General features: G+C 42.5%; 1 protein-coding gene across 12 annotated transcripts in view; it reads right to left on the bottom strand.

Moving 5' to 3' along the window:
• CCDC138 (coiled-coil domain containing 138) overlaps positions 1–24,524 on the bottom strand; it is a 54,958-nt gene that overhangs the window by 15,931 nt on the left and 14,503 nt on the right. For all 12 annotated transcript variants that reach the window (XR_002342510.1, XR_002342511.1, XM_005662331.3 and 9 more), the window contains 3 exons: positions 22,409–22,573; positions 9,450–9,566; positions 6,399–6,591 (listed from right to left, as the gene is read on the bottom strand). Coding sequence is in view for 10 of the 12 variants with exons in the window: in XM_005662331.3 (XP_005662388.1) it covers positions 6,399–6,591; positions 9,450–9,566; positions 22,409–22,573 (475 nt within the window). In the remaining 2 variants the exon portion in view is untranslated. The remainder of the gene's footprint in view (positions 1–6,398; positions 6,592–9,449; positions 9,567–22,408; positions 22,574–24,524) is intronic.

The raw sequence follows: 24,524 nt of genomic DNA, 5'->3' as shown, positions 1-24,524 counted from the left end.
TGCACATGGAACATTCTCTAGGATAGACCATATCCTAGGCCACAAATCAAGCCTCAGTAAACTTAAGAAATTAAAATCATATCAAACATCTTTTCCAACCACAACACTACACAACTGGAAATCAACAAGAAAAATACTGCAAAAAACACAAAAAAGACTAAACAACATGCTACCAAACAACCAATGGATCACTGAAGAAATCAAAGAGGGAATTTAAAAATACCTAGAAGCAAGCAACAGGAAAGACACAAAAATCCAAAACCTATGGGATGCAGCAAAAGCAGTTCTAAGAGGGAAGTTTGTAGCAATATAAGCCTACCTCAAGAAATAAGAAAAAGCTCAAACAACCTAACTTTACACCTAAAGCAACCAGAGAAAGAACACACAAAACCCATAGTTAGCAGAAGGAAAGAAATCATAAAGATCAGATACAATGAAAGAGAAATGAAGAAATTGACAGAAAAGATCAATGAAACCAAAAACTGGTTCTTTGAAAAGATCAACAAAATTGATAAACTCTTAGCCAGACCATCAAGAAAAGCAATAAAATTAGAAATGAAAAAGAAATTACAGCAGACATCACAGAAATACAAAGTATCATAAGAGACTACTACAAAGCAACTATATGCCAATAAAATGGACAACCTAGAAGAAATGGACAAATCCTTAGAAAAGTACGATCTTCCAAGACTAAACCAAGATGAAATAAAAAAGATGAACAGACCAATTGCAAGAATTGAAATTGAAACTGTGATTAAAAAAATTCCAACAAACAAAAGTCCAGGACCAGATGGCTTCACAGGTGAATTCAATCAAACATTTAGAGAAGAGCTAACACCTATCCTTCTGAAACTATTCCAGAAAATTGCAGAGGATGGAACACTCCCAAACTCATTCTATGAGGCCTCCATCACCCTGATACCAAAGCCAGACAAAGACACCACAAAAAAGAAAATTACAGGCCAATACACTGATGAACATAGATGTAAAAATCCTGAACAAAACACTAGCAAACTGAATCCGCAATACATTAAAAGGGCTGTACATCATGATCAAGTGGGATTTATCCCAGGGATGCAAGGATTTTTCAATATCCACAAATGAATTAGTGTAATGCACCACATTAAGAAACCGAAGAATAAAAACCGTATGATCCTCTCAATAGATGCAGAAAAAGCTTCTGACAAAGTTCAACACCATTTATGATTTAAGAAAACCCTCCAGAAAGTCAGTACAGAGGGAACCCACCTCAACATAATAAAGGCCATATATGACAAACCCAGAGCTAACATCAATCTCAATGGTGAAAAGCTGAAAGAATTCCCACTAAGATAGGGAACAAGAGAAGGGTGTCTGCTGTCACTTCTACTATTCAACATAGTTTTGGAAGCCCTAGCCATAGCAATCAGAGAAGAAAAAGAAATAAAAGGAATCCAAATTGGAAAGGAAGGGTCTAGGGAAATGCCACACACACTATATCTGATAGTCACATTCACGATGCCTGCTACAGTAACAAAAAGATTAAACTTCCGTTACCATCATTTCTCAGATGTTTCTAACTGCAGACCAGGACAGCACCCCTTCTTTCCTGAGTCACATCTACCACTCTGCTCCCACCCATGCAATAGCACATGGGCGCCTTCCTGAGTAAGAACCAAGGGCCTCTCTCTTACTTCCATGCCAGCTGATGGAGTTTCTAAATCTCTCAAAGTTCCATTAAAAAACAGTATTTTTGGGAGTTCCCCTCGTGGTACAGCGGAAACGAATCCAACTAGGAACCATGAGGTTGTGGGTTCCATCCCCGGCCTTGCTTAGTAGGTTAAGGATCCGGCGTTGCCATGAGTTGTGGTGTAGGTTCCAGACGCAGCTCAGATCCTGCATTGCTGTGACTGTGGTGTAGGCCAGCAGCTACAGCTCCAATTAGACCCCTGGGAACCTCCATATGCGGCGGATGCAGCCCTAAAGAAGACAAAAGATTGAAAAAAAATAGCATTTTCAATTTCAAAAGACTAATTCTGAACTTTCAAACACAGAGAAAACAGAAAAAAGTGGTAATAAATGACACATGTTGTACTTCTACTTAGATTTAGCAGCTGTTAATAATTTGCCATAAACACATTTTTTTTTAAAAAAAGTAAAATGTTACAGAAAAAAAGTGAACTGAACAAAAATTAGTTATAGATATGTCTGTTACAAATGGCAAATTGGTGGTTTTACAACTCTGGGGGACAAAACAGTACCACTGGGATCTTTATCAGTTAATCAAAATTGGGTGAAGGATGTTTTTATGGAGGGTGGCAATTTTATACCATAAAGCAAATTGTAACTTTTAAAACACATTTTAGTATTTTTTCAATGTGGCATTTAAAATTTTAACAGCTAATCATACTCATTCTGCCTGGTTGGTAATATATTAACTCATTTTTGACTTTAGTTCTCAAAAGGCTTGTTCAAATTAGACCTGAAAGGCAGCTTCCAATGGACTCCAAGTGACTTTAAAAATAGCTTATAGACATTTCTTAGACTTTCCTTTAAGAAAATTTTAAGCCAAAAAAAAAATTTTTTTTAAGCCATTTTCACAATTAGAAAAAAATACTAAACAAATAATTTCTTCAACAAAAGGAACAACATCAATCCTGTATTCATGTACTTATTTATTTGTTTATATATTTTTGTCTTTTTGGGGCTGCACCCACAGCATATGGAAGTTGCCAGGCCAGGGGTCAAATTGGAGCTTAGCTGCCAGCCTATACCATAGCCACTGCAACACTGGATCCAAGTTGCATCTGCGACCTGCACCATAGCTCATGGCAACGCCGGATCCTTAATGCACTGAGCGAGGCTAGGGACTGAACCTGCATCCTATGGATGCTAGTAAGATTCATTTCCGCTGAGCCACGACGGGAACTCCTATTCATGTATTTAGACCAAAGATAATAAATATATGTTTCTTAACATTTCTTAAAAAATAAATTAATGGGGAATTAGTCCAGTTTTTCAACATCCATTTTATACCCTAAAGATGACAATTGAAAACAAAAACACTTTTCAGAAATATCCAACAATAATAAAAAATCTAACTAAAGACTATTGGAAGTTGTCTATCTTATCATGAAGACTTTACCAAAAAGGATATAAGTAAGACAGAGAAATGCTTAAATTCGTTTTGTAAAAAGGCACTCTGGCCGGAAAGGAATTTAAATTTTTTTAAATTAAAATAAGAGACTGGATAAAATTGCTAAGAAAAACAAGTGAGACGGTTGAGAGGTAATCGGGAGGGACAAGAGACTCCACTGTGTGAGCTCTGGTCAGAGCCTTTGTCACCAGGTGTCAGAAAGCTGACACTGCACTGTGGACAGAGACATGTCTTTATACCTGACACCTGACTGGTCTCCGTGGCGCCAGGCTCTTCCCAGCTAGCTCGTGTTCCCTCAGACTGTCCCCTGGGGAATGGCCTTCCTCTTTACTCTCTGCTGTGAACTCTCACCAAGCCGGTGGTCCTGCAAAAATGCTAACTCTGTGTGCTAAATCCTCTGAGCCCCTCTCTCACCACCAGAGCCAATATACCACCTCTCAGGCAACGGCATTTAGAAGGCTTCTAGTGCACCATTAATTACAAAGTAAAGCAGACCGAAGTATTTATCATCTAGTAGCCCCCCTAGATTTTAACATCTTTGAGAGCAGGACATCTCATGAGTCTATGTTCTTAAAAAACTGACTTGAGGAGTTCCCACTACAGCAAGCAGGTTAAGGATCTGGTGCTGTCTCTGTGGCTCGGGTTGATCCCCAGCCCGGCACAGTGGGTTAAGGATCCAGCATTGCTGTGGCTGTGGCCCTGCCCCAGGAACTTCCATGTGCCACCAGTACAGCCAAAAAAACCCAAAAAACCAAAAAAAAACCTGACTTCAACCAGGAAGCAAATTCATTATTTTAATAAGTACATATGAAGCGCCTCTGCCCCAGTGTGGCTGTTTTGTTTGCTTTAAATGATCATATTCACTGAAAATATTTTTTTCAAATAAACTTTACTCTCTCAACTTACACAAACCACTGGAATTTTAATTCATATTATTACACTTAGCCACTTGGGGTATCTCATAAATTTTCATACTCTTGGTCTTCCCAGATAAGAAGAATAAAAGTCCTTTATTTCTGCCCCTTAACTTCAGCAGTATTATTTATCAACCTGCTCATTCGCCCACTATTTACCAAATCTTTACTCATGTCCTGTTATCTTTCACAATGGATGAGGTTCTTCAGATACCATGTTAGCTTAGTACCCACATTTTACTTTGTTGTTACTGTTTTTTTTAATAGCTGAACCTGCAGCATATGGAAATTCCTGGGCCAGGGATTGAATCCAAGCCACAGTTGAGACCTGCATTGCAGCTGCAGCAACACTGGATCCTTTAACCCACTGCACAGGGCTGGGGATCAAACCAGCACCTCTGAAGTGACATGAGCTGCTGTAGCAGTCGGATTCCTTTTTTCTTCTCTGAAGGCCACACCTGCAGCATATGGAAGTTCCCAGGCTTGGGGTCAAACTGGAGCTACAACTGCCAACCCATGCCACAGCTCACAAAAACACCGGATCCTTAACCCATGAGGTGAGGTCAGGGATTGAATCTGCATCCTCATGGATACTAGTAGGATTTGTATCTGCTTAGCCACCACTGAAACTCCCTATAATCGGATTCTTAACCCACTATGCCACAGCAGGAACTCCTACATACTTTGTTTTGCTTATGTGAACAAGATTTCTTTTTTCATGCATTACAGCTACTTAATAGTGATTGTAAAAAATGGTAGTTACACTCAGGTCACAGTAGTTTAGTTACACTCTGGTTGCAGCAGTCATCGTAGTAGTCAAAAATCAACAGATTTCTGTAATTTCTTCTGGAGTTCATTTTCTGAAACACATTAGTTTCATTTTCTGAAACACACATTCAGTCTGCTGTAACAAAATGCCTGAGACTGGGTGGCTTACAAACAACAGAAATTTAATGTTGGCCCTTCTGGAGGCCCCAAGTTTGAGGTCGAGGGGCTGGCGGCTTGGATGCTGGTGAGAGCCCTCCTCCTGCCGTGCCGTGTCCTCACATGGTGAGGGTGGGGTGCTCTGTGGGGTCGCTTTCAGGGCCCCCTCCCATTCCCCAGGGCCCCACCCCCTGACCTAAGTGCCTCCCCAGGCCCAACTTCCTGACGTACCTGCGCAGGTTAGCGCCTCACAGGTGAATTCAGAGGGGATACAGACAGTGAGGCCACAGCACATTAGAATCCACAAACTGCTCAGCCACTTTCCTTGTCCATGAATGCTCTGCTCCTCCTCCACTCATCCGGGACTGCCTGCAGAGGGCAGCGTGTGCCCCTGTGCACACTAGCGCCCATTCCTCTCTCCATCCCATCAGCCTTGGCAGAGACGAAGATCACACCTGATCACACGCTGCCGTGGTGCACTCTGGGCTGGGCTGATAGTCCCTTCTCACACTCGGCCTGTCAACCAGTTACCACCCCACCTGTTATAACTTTGGGAACCACAACCATAAGGAAGAAAACAACTCAGGCAGAGTCATGGTTTGGTTTTTTTTTTTTTTTCCCCTTAAAATCCCTACAATCAAGAATAGCCAAAGAGCCTGTACTTCAGAGTAAGTCATCAAATTAGCCTGTTGCCACTGCCCACTTACAAACCCACCAGAATGAGTTACACAGTCAACACAGAAGGAAGGTAGAAAGACTACACAGCTGTCACCTCCCTTCACACAAAGCCTCACAAATACTAATCCACAAGACAGCTACTTACAGCAGTGTATCAGAACTGTACTAAAACGGCCAGCTCTGATGGAAACATTTTTGAGTCCTTCATTTCCTTGTTCACTAGCAGACCTCGAGCCCCACGCCAGGCACAAAAGACACAATGGCAACAAGGCAGTGAGCTCACACACCAGAGCAGGGGCCATGTCAGAACATCACAGGCTCTGGAGCTATGCTGTCTCTGCTGCCGACACTCAGCTCTGTCCTTGTGAGGTGACAAGAGACAACAGGAAACAAACGAGATGTGTTACAAACCAGGTCTGGCCCACAGGCTATAGTTTGCCAACACCTGCTCTGGCGGGTCAGGACCACATGGTAAATGCAACGACAGTGAGAGCAAAGGCTGCTATGGTAACACGATCTAAGAAAATCAACAAAGGCTTCTGGGAAGGGCAACAATCTGGTCCACCACTCATCTTCTCTAATTCATCCATTAGAGTCGGTTTTGATAATGTGCCACCAATTTAAACAACTTAAAAGCTCATTCTGAAAAGGCAAAACATATTTATCTATGAAAGAACTGCCTCATTTCAGAGTTCTCTTCTAATTGTTTATAAGAAATTAGACCAGAAGCACATCTGAAAGCTTACCTTGAGTGACTGTTTTGAGAACAATTAAAGTTGATGGAAATCTCAACGGTAAACTGGAGCTCTTAAAGAAAGCAGCTGTCTTTGGTTTATTCTCCACAGAATGTTCTGAAGAATTACCCTGAATTCCTTTAGTCACCACTCCTTTGAATATATCTTCACCTAATCTCCTCAATGTTGATGTCATAGTCGAATGCTGTTAAAAATATGCACTATCTTAGTACACTTATTCATGTTCAGAAAATATATTTCTTAAATACCATAATCAAATATATAAACTAAAAATAAATCAATCTTTTGCTAAGTAAAAAAAATTAAATGTAGTTGAAAATATGCAAGACTGGAAAGATTAATTTTATAATCAACTTAAAAACTGAGAGTTCCTATTGTGGCTCAGTGGTTTAAGAACCCAACCTGTATTCATGAGGATGCCAGTTCCATCTCTGACCTCACTCAGTGGGTTAAGGATCCGTAATTGCCGCAGATGAGGCTCAGATCTGGCGTGGCTGTGGCTGTGGTATAGGCCAGCAACTATAGCAATGGCTCCCATTCAACCCCTAGCCTGGGAATCTCCATATGCCATGGGTGCAGCCTTAAAAATAAAAAGAAAAAAAGGTGTATGACTACATCTTTCTCTAAAGAAATGGTTAGAATTAAGGAATTAAAAACGGTAATTTCCTAAGAAGGAAATTAGAGAAGAACTAAGGCAAGATTCAATTTCAAAGCATTTAAGAGCGGATCATGGCAGACCTCGGGCACAGAGCAGTCAGAAGACCCAGGGGGCCCCTGCCCCCCACACGCCCCGCTGCTGATACAGGGCCCTCGGGGTGCAGCTTGTACAGTGGTCATCCAGGGCCTTGCTGCTCTACGGCTCAGAAAGACTAAATGTCACGATGATTTTGATAAATTTTAATGATTTCAGAAAAACAAAATACTGCTTTAGAATCACGGATAAATTCTCATGTTGAATAAACTAAAACAAGAAAGTGAGCAAAACAGAAATGATGGCATATGATGCCTCTAGAGCAACACAGGCTCCTGCTGTGTTCCACACATCCCTAAGAAGCCAACCCAAGAAAACCGTGCACACAGCTACCCATGAGGGCACTTAAGCCAGGCTCAGACGTGACTTATACCCCTTATCAGAACCAGTTCTCCGACCCACACCCCTGAGTTATGTGACGGTTGCCCCATCTTATGACTTTTAACTAACTGGTATCCAAACCAGCACTGCTCAGGCAGCATGGATAATGACCATCAGCTTCGGAACCTCTGCAGAAAATTAGAGACAGACCTACTGAGATCTTAGGGTCTCAAAGGCCAAAGGACGTGGTGGTGAGCAGCACAAGCAGTGCAGTCTCATTTAAACGTCTTGCCCATGAGGTTCTGATACCGTTTGGAAAAGATAATACATTTGTGCTTTCAAGCCTCAGTGTAAAAAGATGACAGAAGGAAGACAAGTGGAAGAAACAAAGAACAATTTATCAAACAGAAAGCTGGCACTGATATCAATAATCACTCTAAATTGCAATAGGCAAAACAAACCAACTTAGAGAGAATGTCAGAGTAAATCAAAATATGAGACCCCTACACCCTGTCCACAAAAACCCCACTTAAACGTAAAGACACACACAGCTTAACAGTGCATGTATAGACAGACTGACCACGCTGACAGTAACCCCAAGAAAGTGGGCAGAGCCAACCGCATTTCAGCAAAACAGGCCTCAGGGCAGGGAAAGTCCCCAGGGAAGGAAGGCAGCACAGGTGACAAAGGGTCAGTTTTCCAAAAGACACACCAGCACCTGGGGTACAGCGAGCACGTTTCAGATACAGCGCCAAAGGCACAACCTGCGAGAAACACTTAGCCGGACTTCACTGAAATTAAAAGCCCCTGCTCTGCACAGACACTGTCAAGGGGAGATGACCAGCCACAGACCAGCGGAGATAGGTGCACAGGGCACATCTGACAGTGACCCTAACAGACGTCACCATGTACATGACTTTGGTAAGACAGCTCCAGACCAATACCTGGAAATAAGCCGTGTGTGTGTACGTGTGCACACACACACACCTGTGCTCGGGCACTTCCTCTCGTGCACCATAAAGGCAGACCAAACGGAAGCCCTCAGGAAGACGCTTCCTAACCTCAGTCCTCACTTCACTGTCGGCCCTGTGATTCCAGGTTCCACAGAACCAAGAGCAGCTTCCCAGGAACCGAGGGTTCCTCTCCATTCTGAACCACATGAAAGCTACAGCAGTATTTATTAATACTAATGGGGGAGTTCCCATCGTGGCGCAACGGAAACAAATCTGACTAGCATCATGAGGACGCAGATTCAATCCCTGACCCCATTCAGTGCGTTAAGGATTCAGTGTTGCTGTGAGCTGTGCTGTAGGTGGTAGACACAGCTTGGATCTGGTGTTGCTGTGGCTGTGGTATAGACCAGCAGCTACAGGACTGATTAACCCCTAGCCTGAGAACCTCCATATGCTGTGGGTGTGGCCCCATACTAGTGGGGAATAAAATTTTACAAACCTATACAATTCAGAGCACTCAAGGTTTCATGTGCACCTCATAACCCAAGTGAAATGACCCTGACCTGAGTAGGTAACACATGCCCTTCACTTCATAAGAGGTTGGAATAATTTCCCCTCTTGAACTGGGTTACCCTAATAATCACTGTCCCATTTGGCTAGTGTGTGTTTATTGGCATAAACACAAGAAATCAATTTCTACTGCCTTCAGAAGAAGGTAAAAAATTTAAAGTTAAATGATGGGAGTGACACACTTTTGTTTCAACAATAACCTAACACAGTGAAACTTCTTATTTATAGAATTCTAAAACTCAAAAAACAATGTTACATATTGAATCTGATCTATTGCACTGAGAAATAAAATACAGAAAAGGAGAAAGTGGTGAATAAAAGGATGGGCAACAAGGACAGGTCCTGAAACATAAAACAGAGCACATGGAAAAATACTGAAAGAACCAAATCATGAGAAAGAGGATGAAACAGGATTTCATTTGCAGGCGACCACAGTTCACCACTTACCTGTGCTCCAGCGTCGAGCTGCCTCAGAGACCAATATATGAACTTGACAAAAGGCTCGTGAAGCTTGGCCCCCACAAAGGGCATCCACTGCAGCTGCTCTGTCATCACAGGTAAAAGCTGAGAAGCAAGAGAGGGAAAATATACACACATGCTACGTTTAGATATCGGAAATCAATCACCACAATCCTCCCCACAACAAGAGTTCTCTAACAAAAATCTTCACTTTAAGAGTTCCCACTGTGCCCCAAAGAGATCAGTGACATCTCTGCAGTGCCAGGAAGCAGGTTCCATCCCTGGTCTGGCACAGTGGGATAAAGAATCCATTGCTGCCATAGGTATATGTAGGTCACATCTACAGCTCTGATCTGATCCCTGGCGATCCCTCCAATCCCCCCTGGCCTGTGAACTCCATATACTGTGGGGCAGCCAAAAAAGAAAAAGAAAAAAAAAAAAGAAGAAAAATAACTTTATTTATTTATTTTTTGTTTGTTTGTTTGTTTTTTTGTCTTTTGTTGTTGTTGTTGTTATTGTTGCTATTTCCTGGGCCGCTCCCTCGGCATATGGAGGTTCCCAGGCCAGGGGTTGAATCGGAGCTGGAGCCACCGGCCTACGCCAGAGCCACAGCAACGCGGGATCCGAGCCGCGTCTGCAACCTACACCACAGCTCACGGCAACGCTGGATCGCTAACCCACTGAGCAAGGGCAGGGACCGAACCCGCAACCTCATGGTTCCTAGTCGGATTCGTTAACCACTGCGCCACGACGGGAACTCCAGAATCTTAAATAGTTAGGAGTTCCCATTGTGGCTCAGCAGATTAAGAATCCAACTAGCATCCATGAGGATATAGATTTGATCCCTGGCTTTGCTCAGTGGGTTAAGGATCTAGCATTGTAGCAAGCTGTGGAATAGGTTGCAGATGCAGCTGGGATCTGGCATGGCTGTGGCAGTGGTGAAGGCCGGCAGCTGTAGCTCTGATTCGACTCCTAACCTAGGAACTTCCTTATGCCATGGGTTCTGAAAAGACAAAAAAAGCAAACAAACAAAAAACTTAAATGGTTAAATAAACTTAAGGTACATATAAAACCATTAAAAATGATAACAGCCCCTATATATATTGCCATAGCACACTCAGATGACACAATAGCAGGTTACAAAAGTTAATGCGATCCCATTTACATAGACTATGTCTATGAATTTCTTTCGAAAAAGAGATATGAAATGATATTTCCAAAAAAATTAGCAGTCAGATTTCAGTAACTGGAGTGATAGTTACTTTCCTCTTTATATCTCTCTTTCCTAAATATCTTAATAATTAATGTCAATTTGAAAAAACAATACAGACTTTTTTGGCATTTGAACCCACATCCCTCATGGATACTAGTCAGGTTCATTACTGCTACGCCACGAGGAACTCCCTGATTATTGTATTTTGAAAAGATATTTATGAACACTGCTTCAACAGTATGTCATTTGCTACAAAATTTCAAGGCCAAAGAGCCTTTGGTGAAGTAATCCCACTTCTGTTAAACTAGCCTAGGAAAATCATCAAAAATATACCCCTCCAAAAGCATACATTGTTTATAAAGCATGGATGTTACTTAATTGCTTAGTAATACCAAAATGGCTATATCAAGGGCACAGCAACTCAGTGAACTGAAGACAAGGAACAGAAAAATATTAATGATAATTAGGTAAAAATAACAAAAGCTAGGATATAAAAATCTTGTGTAACTGGTCCATAGATGTGAATAATAAGGTATGAAAATAAACACCCAGAGTTCCTATTGTGGATCAGTGGTAACGAACCCAACTAGTATCCACAGGATGCAGGATTGATCCCTGGCCATGTTCAGTGGGTTAAGGATCCTGCATTGCTGTGGCTGTGGTGTAGGCTGGCAGCTGCAGCTCCAGTTAGACCCCTAGCCTGGGAACTTCCATATGCCACAGGTGTGGCCCTAAAAAGAAAAAAAAAGATGAAGAAAAAAAGAGCAAAGAAACATCAAGTTTGAAAGGACATGTCTGACCTGCTACAGCAACACCTGGGCACTGCTACTTACTCCCCTCCTGGAAACAACCTCCATGGCTTCTCCAACACCAGACTCTCTTGTGACACGAGCTCCCCCACTACTTCTCTGGTCACCTGCTGGTTCATCCTCACTCACCTGATTACTGGACACTGGAGTTCCTCAATTCAGCACTAGCCACTGCAGACAGAGCCTCCCGCATTCAAGCATCTAGCTCAGGCCTCTGCAGAGCTCCGGTCCCTGCATGTCAGACAGAGACACTGTGCACCTCCAACTCCACTTGCCTAAAACAAACCTGTAGACTGGGGAGGCTCAAGCCCCAAACTCACATGTTATTTCCTACCTGGAGTGAACACACCAACACTCATCCTGGTACAAAGAAGCCTGGGAGCCAACTCTGACACCACCCCAACTTCTATACTGGGTCACAATCAAGTCCCAGAAATCTCACTTCCCAATCATTTTCTAAGGGTTCACGTCACATTCCTCAGCTACAACCTCCTTAACCTGAACCCCAAGAGTTGTCTGGTGATCCCCCTGCATCCACTCTGACCTCTTTAACCCTACCTTGCCTCTCTGCCAGCACAACCTCGATACAGCATAAGACTGATGCTACTCTACCCTTAAGGCTCTTTACTGGTTTCCTCTTGACTATTAGTTATTTTCTAGAATGACAAGCAACACTGAAATTTGCAGACACCCTAAGTTGAGTACATCTGTGAATGAATGCAATTTGATGACCAATTACACTGGTAAAGTCTTAATGACAGGAAAAGTTTACATTCTTTTTTTTTTTTTGGTCTTTTTGCCTTTTCTAGGGCCACACTCGTGGCACATGGAGGTTCCCAGCCTAGGGGTCCAATCAGAGCTGTAGCCGCTGGCTCACACCACTGCCACAGCAACATCGATCCAGGCCACGTCTGCAACCCACACCACAGCCCATGGCAACGCTGGATCCTCAACCCACTGAGCGAGGCCAGGAAGCAAACCCGCAACCTCATGGTTCCTAGTTGGATTTGTCAGCCAATGAGCCATGGCCGGAACTCCAAAAATTTACATTCTTAACCCCCACCCTGAAACTGTGATATTTAAAATGAGTCAAGAATGAAAGCGTTTGTAGCCATTTCCCCAGGAGGAATTCTGGCCTGAAGGGCTGGGTTCAAGGCCTTTGCGTGCAGTCCCAATGCAGCAAGTGAAAGACACTAAGCACAAGGGAAAAAAAGTCTTTCTGGAATTACTGCAACAAAATAGCAGAGTGAAGAACTGAAGCTCCCCTCTCACTAAAATACCAAAATCCCAACCAACCACTGAGCAACCATCATCAAAGGAGACTGGAAAGAAAGAAAGAAATCCTACTCCCAAAGACAAAGAAGCCACAACGAATCCCTAGGAGGAGCACTTCAGCAAAATAAGCAAAACCCATACCCCCCAAGTGGGTCACCCACAGACTAGAAAGTAGCTATATCACAGGGGCTCACCCACGGAGTTAGAGTTCCCAGCCCCACAGCAGGCTCCCCAGCCTGGGGATCTGTAATGGGGAGGAGCCCCCACAGCACATGGTGCTGAAGCCCAGCGGGCCTGAGCTAGGAGCTGCACAGGACTGGGGGAAACAGACTCTATCTTGGAGGGCACATGAGGTCCATGTGCACGGGGTCCAGGGCAAAGCACTGACCCCATGAGAACCTGGGCCAGATCTACCTGCAGGTCTTGGAGGATCTCCTGGGGAGGCAGGGGCAGCTGTGGCTCATTGTAGGGGCAGGACAGTAGAAGTGGAGTCATGAGAAGAATCATCAGCGTGAGCTCCCATGGAGGTTGCCGTTTTTGAAAAACCCATCCCAAACCCTACAACCATCAGTGCAGAGAAGCCTCAGGCCAAATGACCAGAAGGGTGGGACCACAGACCCACCCATCAACAGACAGGTTGCCTAATGTACTCCTAGGCACACAGCCACCCCTAATCCCACCCCTCTACACAGCCATGTCCACCAGAGGGTCAAGATCTGGCTCTACTCCCATCAGGAAGCTAGTCAAGTCCTTGGACCTGGGGCAGATACCAGAAGCAAGAGGGGCTATACCCTTGTAGCCTGCAGAAAGCAGACCACAAACACAAAAAGCTAGACAAAATGAAACAGCCAAGAAACATACTTCAGTTGAAGGAACAAGACAAAACTCCGTAAAAAAACAACTAAGTGTAATGGAGATAGTCAACCTCTATGAAAAAGACTTTAGAGTACTGATACTAAAGGACAATCCAAGATCTTGGGGAAAAAAATAGAAGCAAAGATTGAGAAATTAATGAAGTATTTAACAAAGAAATAGAAGACTTAAAAAACAAACAGATGAATGATACAGTAACTGCAATGAAAACTACACTAGAATGAATCAAAGGCAGAACACAGAAGGCAGAAGAATAAGTGAGACAGGTTGGCAGAAATCACTATAAAGGAGCCAAATAAAGAAAAAAGAATGAAAAGAAATGAGAGCAGTCTAAGAGAACTCTAGGACACATGAAATGCACCAACATTCACATCATAGGGGTCCCAGAAGGAGAGGAAAGAGAGAAAGAGCCTCACAAAATATTCGAAGAGACAAAAGCCAAAAACGTCCCTAACATGGGAAAGTAAACACTAATTCAAGTCCAGGAAACACAGCACATTCCATTTAGTATAAACTCAAGGAGGAACACCCTGAGACACGTATTAACCAAACTGACCAAAATTAAAGACAAAGTAAAAGCAACTAGGGAAGAGCAACCAATAACATACAAAAGAACCCCCATGAGGGTATCAGCAGAATTTTCAGTAGAAACTCTGCAGGCCACAAGGGAATGGTAGGATGTACTTAAGGTGATGAAAGGGGAAAAACTACAAACAAAACTACTCTACCCAACAAGACTTTTGTTCACATTCAACAGAGAAATCAAAAGCTTTACAGACAAGCAGATGCTGAGAGAGTTCAGCACAACCAAACCAGATATACAGCAAATGCTATAGGAACTTCTCTAGGCAGGGAGAAAAAAAAAAATACAGACCACAACTAGAAATAAAAAAATTACAAATGAGCAGGCTCACTGGTAAAAGCAAACATACTGTAAAGGTAGGAAATCATCCACACATAAACATGATATCAAAACCAGCAACTGTGAGAAGAGGAGGGTACATACAAATGCAGGATCCTGGAATTGCATTTGCAATTAAGACCAGCACCTTAAAACAATCTTGTGTGTGTGTGTTTGTGTGTGTGTGTATTTTCCTATATCAAGACCTCGTGATAACCACAAACCCAAAATCTATAATAGGTACATCAAGAAATAAGAAAAATAACCACAGGGAGTTCCTGTTATGGTGCAGCAGAAATGAATCTGACTAGTATCCACGAGGATGCAGGTTTGATCCATGGCCTCACTCAGTGGGACATGGATCCGGCGTTGCCATGAGCTGTGGCAGAGGTCGAAGACATGGCTTGGATCCTGTATTGCTGTGGCTGTGGTGTAGGCTGGCAACTGTAGCTCCAGTTAGACCCCTAGCCTGGGAACTTCCATGTGTTGCAAGTGTGGTCCCAAAAAGAAAAAAAGAAGGCACCAGAAATACAACGCAAAAGACAGCCATCAAACCACAAGAGGAAGAGAAGAAAAAAAAAAAAACAACAAAAACAAATCCAAAGGAGTAACAAAAAGGCAAAAGGAACATACATATCAGGAGTTCCCGTTGTGGCACAGTGGTTAAGGAATCCGACTGGGAACCATGAGGTTGCGGGTTTGGTCCCTGCCCTTGCTCAGTGGGTTAACCATCCGGCGTTGCCGTGAGCTGTGGTGTAGGTTGCAGACGCAGCTCGGATCCCGTGTTGCTGTGGCTCTGGCGTAGGCCGGTGGCTACAGCTCCGATTCGACCCCTAGCCTGGGAACCTCCATATGCCGTGGGAGCGGCCCAAAGAAATAGCAAAAAAAGACAAAAAAAAAAAAAAGAATATACATATCAATAATTACCTGAAATGTATAAGGATTAAATGCTCCAACAAAAAGACATAGACTGGCAGAATGAATACAAAAACGAGACTCATATAAATGCTGTCTACACGAGGCCCACTTTGGATCTAAGGACACACACAAACCGAAAGTGAGGAGATGGAAAAACGTATTCCATGCAAATAGAAATGAAACGTGGAGTAGCAATAGCTACCTCAGACAAACAGACTTTAAAATAAAGTACAAGACACAAAGAAGGGTACTACATAATGATCAAAGAATCAATCCTAGAAGACAAAACAACTGTAAATATATATAACCCAACATTGGAGCACCTTAATATATAAGGCAACTGCTAACATTCATAAAAGGAGAAATAAACAATAACACAATAATGAGAGACTTTAACACCCCACTTACAACAACAGAGAGGTTATCCAGACAGAAATGCAATAAGGAAACACAGGCCTTAAAAGAAGCAAGACCAGATGGCCTGAAGTGATATTTATAGAATATTCCATCCAAAAGCAGCAGAATACACATTCTCCTCAAGCACAGTATATGCAAATAAATCAGTATGATACACCATATTAACCAAATGAAGAGTAAAAACCATATGGTCATCTCAATAGATGCAGAAAAAGCTTTTGGCAAAAATCCAACACCTATTTGAGATTAAAAAAAAAAAACTTGGGAGTTCCCGTCGTGGCGCAGTGGTTAACGAATCCGACTAGGAACCATGAGGTTGCGGGTTCGGTCCCTGCCCTTGCTCAGTGGGTTAACGATCCGGCGTTGCCGTGAGCTGTGGTGTAGGTTGCAGACGCGGCTCTGATCCCGTGTTGCTGTGGCTCTGGCGTAGGCTGGTGGCTACAGCTCCGATTGGACCCCTAGCCTGGGAACCTCCATATGCCGTGGGAGTGGCCCAAGAAATAGCAACAACAACAACAAAAAGACAAAAAAAAAAAAAAAAACACTTGGAAAGTGGGTATAGAGGGAACCTACCTCAACATAATAAAAACCATATATGACAAACCCATAGCTAACATCATTCTCAACAGTGAAAATATGAATGAATTTCTGCTAAGATCAGGAGCAAGACAAGGATGTCCACTCTCACCACTTTTATTCTAAATAGTTCTGGAAGTCCTAGCCACAGCAATCAGAGAAGGAAAAGAAATAAAAGGAATCCAAATTGGAATAGAAGAAGTAAAACTATTACTCTTTGCAAATGACATGATACTATACCTTGAAAATCCTAAAGATGCTACCAGAAAACTACCAAAATTCATCAATGAATTTAATAAAATTGCAGGATACAAAATTAATACACAGAAATCTCTAGTACTTCTACACACTAACAACAAAAGATCAGAAAGAGAAATTAAGGAAACAATCCCATTCACCATCACATCCAAAAAGATTAAAATACCTGGGAATAAGCCTTACCAAGGAGACAAAAGACCTATACTCTGAAAATTATAAAATGCTGTTGAAAGAAATCAAAGAGGACACCAACGGATGGAAAGATATACTATGCCCTTGGATAGGAGAAATCACTATTGTCAAAATGACTATAATACCCCAGGCAATCTACATACTCCATGTAATCCCTAACAAATTAGCAACAGCATTTTTCACAAAGCTAGAACAAAAAAATTTAAATTTGTATGGAAACAGAAAAGACCCTGAATAGCCAGTGTAATCCTGAGAAAGAAAAATGGTGCTGGAGGAATAAGGCTCCCCGACTTCAGACTATACAGTATGGTACTGGCACAAAAACAAAAAATACAGATAAACAGAACAGGGTAGAAAGCCCAGAAATAAACGCACACACATACAGTCAACTAATCTATGATAAAGGAAGCAAGAATATACAATGAAGAAAAGAAAGTCTCTTCAGTAAGTGGTGCTGGGAAAACTGGAGAGCCATATGTAAAAGAATGAAATCAGAATACTCTCTAACACCATTCACAAAATAAACTCAAAATGGATTAAAGACCTAAATATAAGACCAGATATTATAAAACTCTTAGAGGAAAACATAGAACACTCTCTGAGATAAATGCAGCAATATCTTTTCAGATCTGTCTCCTAAAGAAAATAAAAACAAAAATAAATAAATGGAACCTAATTAAAGCTTTTGCATAGCAAAGAAAATCATAAACAAAATAAAAAGACAACCTACAGAATGGGAGGAAATATTTGCAAACAAAGCAACCAACAACAGATTAATATCCAAATTATATGAACAACTCATGCAGCTTGATATCAAAAAACAAACAACCCAATCAAAAAATGGGGCAGGGGAGTTCCCGTCGTGGCGCAGTGGTTAACGAATCCGACCAGGAACCATGAGGTTGCGGGTTCAGTCCTTGCCCTTGCTCAGTGGGTTAACGATCCGGCGTTGCCGTGAGCTGTGGTGTAGGTTGCAGACACGGCTCGGATCCCGTGTTGCTGTGGCTCTGGCGTAGGCCGGTGGCTACAGCTCCGATTGGACCCCTAGCCTGGGAACCTCCAAATGCTGAGGGAGCGGCCGAAGAAATAGCAAAAAGACAAAAAAAAAAAAAAAAAAAAAAAAAATGGGGCAGAAGACCTAAATAGACATTTCGCCAAAGAAGATATACAGATGGCCAAAAAACAAACACCAATAATTAATAGAAAAAATGCAAATCAAAACTATAATGAAATATCACCTCACACCAGTCAGAATGGCCATCATCAACAAGTCTACAAACAACAAATGCTGGACAGGGTGCAGAGAAAAGGGAACCCACCTACACTGTTGGTGGGAATATAAACTGGTGTAACCACTATGGTAAACAGTATGGAGTTTTCTCCAAAAACAAAAAATACAACTACCATGTGATCCAACAATCCCACTCCTGTGCATCCATCCAGAGAAAACCATAATTTGAAAAGATACATGCACACCAATGTTCATTGTAGTGCTAATTTACAATGGCCAAGACATGAAAGCAAACTAAATGTCCATAGAGAGATGAATGGATAAAGAAGATGTGGTACATATACACAATGGAATACTACTCCATAAAAAATAATGAAATAATGCCATCTACAGCAACATGGATGGATCTAGGGATTATAATACTAAGTAAAGTAAGTCAGACAAATATCATATGATATCATTATATGGGGAATATAAAAAAAAAGAATACAGATGAACTTGTACAAAGCAGGAACACAGTCACAGTTTTTGAAATCAAACTCATGGTTACCGAAGGGGACAGGTTTGGGACTGGCATGTGCACACTACTGTATTAGGAATGGGTGGGCAACAGGGACCTGCTGTATAGCATCAAGAACTCTACCCAACAGTCTGTGATAACCCATAAGGGAAAAGAACCTGGAAAAGAACGCATATGCGTGTGTATATAACCAAATCACTTTGTTGTACACCAGAAATTATCACAACATTGTAAATCACCTATACTTCAATAAAACTTTAAACAAAAAACAATGAAGATGTTTTGTTTCAGAGGGAAATCTTCCAATTGGGACCACACATACGCATATAAGATAAAAATACATAGAACGACCTATGAAGTATTTCTGTTACAAAACAAGTTACCTGACACAAGGATACCTGCAGACAAATGAGACATGTGAGACAGAAAACTGGCCTAGACTCTTCAGTAAGTTATTATCATGAAACCAGGGAGGGCGGGTGAAGGAGGGGAAGTGTCCCAGGTCTAGAGGTGGTGGTGGTGAATTTCTGTATCTGCTTAGTGAGATATGACTCATACACCACACACGGCACCCATTTAAAGTGTGTAATTCAGAGATTCTTCGTGTATTATTCATTATTCATCATCAAGAGCAGATCTAGAATGTCTCTGCCACCTCCCCCCAAATCCCTAACCACAAGAAGCCTCCTCCACACTGCAGTACTCACAACCACCAACCTGCTTCCTCGACACATGTTTGCCTACTCTGAATTTTTTATATAAACAAATCATACAATATGCGGTTTTCTGTAATCTGAATCTTTCACTTACAATATTTTCAAAATCCATTCTAGTTATAATGTACTGCGAATCCCCTTTTACCACCAAATAAGACTCCGCTGTGTACACACACCATTTATCTGGCCGTCCATCAGCTGATGGCCATCGGGGTTGTTTCCACTTGCCGGCTTTCTGTCACCCACCACGTTGCCACGAGCACTGCAGTGTAAATGTGTGCACACACATATATACACACCCTCATCTCCCTGGAGTACACGCATTCCTAGGAGCACAACTGCTGATGCTCGCGCTTTCCAGGAGCTGCCAGACTATTTTCACAGGTTCACCAGCAGTGTAGGAGAGTTCTAATCTGACATCTTGGTCACTGCTTATCTGGCTTTTTGAGTTCAGCCATCCTAGGGGGGTGTGAAGCAATACAGCAATGTGACTTGGACCTGAATGCCCCAAATTACTAGTGTTCCTGAGGGTGACATGCTTATTGATGTGCTTATTGATCATTTGTTAGAGAAATGTCTACTCAGATCCACTGGACACTTTCAATGAAACTGTCTTTAATTACTGAGTTGTAAAGGCTTTTTTTTTTTTTTAAGTATTCAAGATTGCAGCCCCTTATCAAACCTGATTTGAAAAGTATTTTCTCTATTGAGTGGGTTCTCTTTGACTTCCATAATGGTATCCTTGAAGCAGAAAGTTTTAAAAAGTTCTGACTCAAATGCCCCTTTTTAATTAGTTAGAATTTTCTCTCACACAACATGTCCCATAGTCTGCCTGCTAAAATATCAGTTGTGGAGTTCCTGTTGTGGCTCAGTGGTTAACAAATCCGACTAGGAACCATGAGGTTACAGGTTCCATTCCCAGCCTTGCTCAGTGGGTTAACGATCTGCCGTTCTCGTGAGCTGTGGTGTAGGTCACAGAGGAGGCTCAGATCCCGCATTGCTGTGGCTCTGGCGGAGGCTGGCGGCTACAGCTCCGATTAGACCCCTAGCCTGGGAACCTCCATATGCCTTGGGAGTGGCCCTAGAAAAGGCAAAAGGACAAAAAATAAAATACCAGTTATTAGCCTTAATCTCCTGCCTCCAGTTCTAACCAACGACGTTTCTCTAAAAGACCTTTAACACTGGAGGCCCTGCTGCGTAGTAGCTCCTTCTACAGTGAGGCTGGATACAGCGTGGAGTTGATGGAGATGCTAAGAGAAACAGAGTCCAAGCAAAGGGGGATTTGCCTCCCATGCCCACCACAACAAAGAACCCCAATCTTCCTGATTTAAAGAACGCACACTTTTTATCTCACAATTCTGTAGGTCAGAATTCTGACCGAGTCTCAACTGCTAACATCAAGGTGTGGGCAGGGCTGAGCTCCTTCTTGGAGGCAGGACCCTTGTCTCGCCCCTTTGGGCTGCTGGCAGCATCAGCTCCCCTGTGGCTACAGGATGGCAATCCCCCACTTCCTTGCTGGCTGTCAGCAGTGGGCAACTCCTGGCTTCTAGACGCAACTCCAGTCCTTGGATCAAGACTCTCTGCCTCCATCTTCAAAGCCATCAAGGACAAGCGGAGCCACTGACCTACTCTTTTGTCAGGTCTAAAGTGTTCAGGTGATCACTGGGCCTGCCCAGACAATCCTGATCGAAAGGTCAGCTGATTAGTAACCTTAATTTGCTTTGGCTACACAAAAGGGACACACTGAAGGTTCCAGGGATTAGGTTTTGAACATCTCCAGGGCCATTATCCTGCCTCACACAAAAGGCATTTAGAAAACATAGTTTACATAAGGATGAAAACTGGAAATACTTTCCTTAAACGAAACCCTGGCCTATATTTAGTAATTATGAAAGTATCTCTCAAAATGTTAAACCAAACAAACAACTTTAGATAAACACTCTTCAGAGTTTTATTTATTTATTTATTTATTTATTTGTCTTTTTGCCATTTCTTGGGCAGCTCCCGCGGCATATGGGATGTTCCCAGGCTAGGGGTCGAATCGGAGCTGTAGCTGCCGGCCTATGCCAGAGTCACAGAAACGCAGGATCCAAGCCGCGTCTGCGACCTACACCACAGCTCATGACAACGCCGGATCGTTAACCTACTGAGCAAGGGCAGGGATCGAACCTGCAACCTCATGGTTCCTAGTCGGATTTGTTAACCACTGCGCCACAACGGGAACTCCCTCTTCAGAGTTTTAATGTTATCTCTTATGGAATACAGCTGCCACTCTCTAAAAATCTCCAATCTCTATAAATTCCAGACAATTTATACTGACTGGAAATCTTGAGTATCAATTTTCAAATTACTGTGTATAATTTAATAGACATTTCTCTTTGATAATGAGAGGCCCCTTGAAAGTACTTTTCATCCTTTTATGACAAAAGGCAAAATAGAAATTACTTTAATGGGATCTGAATCCTTAATGATATATATCAGGAATTGTTCATATCACTGATTATCTATTTAACTCTAATAATACCTAATAATAATAATAATACAATTACTTCATTTTTGGAGTAGATTCTCAATTTTCCAGTCTGTTTTAAAAAAGAAATTCCCTCATGTTAAGAAACTAAGTCTGAAGGAATCTGAATCAAGTCTAAAATGAATCTTTTTAGAACTATTGGTAATTTTCAATATTTTTTCCTCTTGTAAAATGTACCACAGGCTTTCTCAATTTTCATGTCTACTGAGTCACAGATTCCAAATTAAAAAAAAGGAGTTCCCACTGTGGCTCAGTGGGTTAAGAACCCAACATAGTCTCCTTGAGGATGTGGGTTCAATCCCCCGGCCTCACTCAGTGAGTTAAAGATCTGGCATTGCTGTGAGCTGCAATATAGGTTGAGACGTGGCTCAGATCCTGCGTCGCTGTGGCTATGGCGTAGGCCAGCAGCTGCATCTGCGATTCGACCCCTAGCCCAGGAACTTCCATATGCCACAGGTGCAGCCCTAAAAAGACAAAAAAAAAAAAAAAAAAAAAAAAAATCAAATTAAAAAACAAACCTTCACACACTTCTCCTGAATATCATCTCTCTGAGAAGCAAATGTGAGTTGTGGCTTCTCACCATCCATTCCAGAATCTTCATGTTTCAGCTTGCTGAGGTGATGATCTGAAATCCAGTCCATGAAGACCGTTAAAAGTTCATAAACTTGTCCGTTAAGTGGTACCTACGTGCAAAGAAAATTAAATCAAGCATTTATTTCAATTCACAGCCTCCTAAAATTTCAAAGGCAAGTTTTAAATTTGGTAAATGATTGTAGAAAAACGTACCTAAAATACTTCACTGAAGTACTCTGAGTGACAAAGTATACTGAGTGACAAACTTCTCCAAGTGAGAGAAATGTCAAATCAGATAGTTCCAATTAACATGAGAAACACATTAAAGGCTGGATGACAGAAGGGGAGAAAACCCACAATAAGGAAACTGAAAGAACTGCACCTTGCTACCAAAAGAGAGAATTTCCCATAAAATTGGTTTTGTTTTGCTTTTTTTTTCTTCTTGCGGCTGCACCAGTGGCATATCAAAGTCCCCAGGCTAGGGGCTGAATAGTAGCTGCAGCTGCCAGCCTAAGGCACAGCCCCAACAACGTTGGATCCAACCCACAACTGCAACCTACACCACAGCTCATGGCAAGGCCAGATCCTCAACCCACTGAGCAAGGCCAGGGATCAAACCTGCATCCTCATGGATACCAGTCAGGTTCTTAACCTGTTGAGACACAAGGGAACTCCTTCCATAACATTCTTTATCCAAGTTTGATAGAGAAAAGTAAAACTGGCCTTAAAAGCACAAACTACCATAAATAATAAATTTTAACAAATCTAAAGGTTTCAAGAGCTAAACAATTTCCAGGATGAAACTTCCTGTCTTTTTCCCCCAAAAGTTGTTTTTTTCTTTACATTCTATAAATAGGATATGAAAAAAATTTCCTGGAATTCCTGCTCTCTGAAATTTATGAAAAAGGGAGGAAAATAAGAACAAAATGCCATAAAGAAATTAGAAATTCAACCAGACCAATTTTAGTCTTCAGATCACCTTTGGTCAATTTAATTCAACATTTACCACACATGTACCCCAATCAGGAAACTATGCTAGATTTAGATGTTTAGACAGAGAAATATAAAAGCAAATTAATAAAAAGGCAAAAGACTAAGCAGATGATAACAATGCACAAAAACAATCAGATGAATAAAAACCAAGAGACCACATTATTCTGAACAAGAGTAATTTTTTTTTTTTGTCTTTTTAGGGCCGCACCTGCGGCATATGGAGGTTCTCAGGCCAGAGGTTGAATCAGAGCTGTAGCTGCCAGCCTATGCCACAGCCACAGCAATGCCAGATCCGAGCCATGTCTGCGACCTACACCATAGCTCATGGCAACACTGGATCCTTAACTCACTGAGCAAGGCCAGGGATCAAACCTGCATGCTCATGGATGCTAATCATATTCATTTCCACTGAGCCAGGACGGGAGTTCTGAACAAGAGTAATTTTTAACCTTCTTAGCTTTCTTCCAACAGGAACCTTTGATAAAAATGCAACATCGTGTGTACCTGGACCATTACAGCTCTACTTTTCCCACTTTTTCAATTAGTAAAATTGTTTTCACAACCAGCATCCCCTTTCGTAAAGCTTGGAAGGTGGAAGGCTACAAGAAGGCGAAGGGGAGGTGTTGAGATACGACCATGGACCACCCCAGAGCCCCCACGCACACCTGCTGTCTGGCAGAGGCCAGGGGTCGGGCAGAAGGCAGTCTCGGGACAGGCTTCTGATAGCTGTGGTGGTGGTCCCTGCGAGCCTGGGAGAGCCCTCCCGGGAGAGCTGAGGTGTCGGCTCAGGCTGCTCTCCCTGCACTGGCAGGACCCCTGAGCCACCCTTCTGCTGCAGGTGTTGCAGTCCCAGGCCCTCTGGTGCTGGAGGAGGCCCGCAGATCAGGTCAGCCAGCACACAGGGGTGGGGGCAGGGGGGACTTTCCCACTGCGAGCTCAGTGAGCTGGCCCAGGCCCCGAGGCTCATGGAAGCAGCTCCCTGCAGGCCTGGTCTTGGGGACCCAGCCCTTGACCTTCTGTGCACAGGGCTCCTCCTTGGGCACTCCCTGTCCAGGAGCAGAATGGCAG

This window comes from Sus scrofa, chromosome 3, assembly GCF_000003025.6.
Source record: "Sus scrofa isolate TJ Tabasco breed Duroc chromosome 3, Sscrofa11.1, whole genome shotgun sequence".
Taxonomy (NCBI): domain Eukaryota; kingdom Metazoa; phylum Chordata; class Mammalia; order Artiodactyla; family Suidae; genus Sus; species Sus scrofa.
The sequence above is the reverse complement of the archived record's forward strand: the minus strand, read 5'-3'. Positions and strand labels throughout refer to the sequence as shown.